Genomic DNA, 661 nt, shown 5'->3' with positions numbered 1-661 from the left:
GGGTGTACGGTGAACAATTAATAATACTGCCATTATAAGATATTTTCGTATTTATTTCATACAATAAAAAATTACTTCTTTGCCACTTTTTTAGTGGCTCCCGTGGCCTTTGTTTTCTTTACCTTCTTTTTCAATCTGTAAAACACGTCTGTCCTCAATTTATTTCTGATCTGTCTTGCTTTCCTTAACTTGAATCGGTCAAAGTCGCTGAGCTCCAAGCGCTAAAATTGGAAAGGATAAACAAATATAATTTATTCGTCATTTTACGATTGTACTTTAACAAATATTCCTTTTCAATTCTCCTACTTACTTTCTTCTTGGCTTCGACCTTTCTCGACCACATAGTTTCTTTCCAAAGATCACTGATCTTGGCTGCTTCCCATGCTTTACGCACGACACGGGTCGATCCGGTGTATGGGAAACGTATACGAAATTTAGTTAGGTGTAGATCGTTTAACCTCATCTCGCAGCGTGGAACGTTTGATGCAGGTCCATCGACCAAAACCTATAAATTTCATTCAAAGTTAACGAAACTGCTACTCGTACCTTTTATGCACTATAATTATATAGTTTGACATCAGTTAGAGTATTTTGGCATCAATTAAATATCAGCCGGCAATTCCTATCAATATACTGGATCATCATTAATATTATTAGAGTA

At 35.9% G+C, this 661-nt stretch overlaps 1 protein-coding gene across 1 annotated transcript; it reads right to left on the bottom strand.

Annotated features, from left to right (window-relative positions):
• Positions 1–32: 32 nt before the first annotated feature.
• Positions 33–534, bottom strand: RpL14 (ribosomal protein L14). The gene is made up of 2 exons (XM_018033717.2): positions 311–534; positions 33–221 (listed from the first exon to the last, which is right to left on the bottom strand). Exons 1-2 carry the CDS (start codon positions 461–463, stop codon positions 72–74), a joined length of 303 nt encoding a protein of 100 aa, XP_017889206.1. The 5' UTR covers positions 464–534; the 3' UTR covers positions 33–71.
• Positions 535–661: the final 127 nt, after the last annotated feature.

The sequence above is a fragment of the Ceratina calcarata genome, unplaced genomic scaffold (assembly GCF_001652005.2).
Source record: "Ceratina calcarata isolate Rehan_Ccalc_2016 unplaced genomic scaffold, ASM165200v1 scaffold7449, whole genome shotgun sequence".
In the NCBI taxonomy this organism is placed as follows: Eukaryota; Metazoa; Arthropoda; class Insecta; order Hymenoptera; family Apidae; genus Ceratina; species Ceratina calcarata.
Note: the sequence above shows the minus strand (reverse complement) of the source record. Positions and strands in the feature narration are given on the sequence as shown.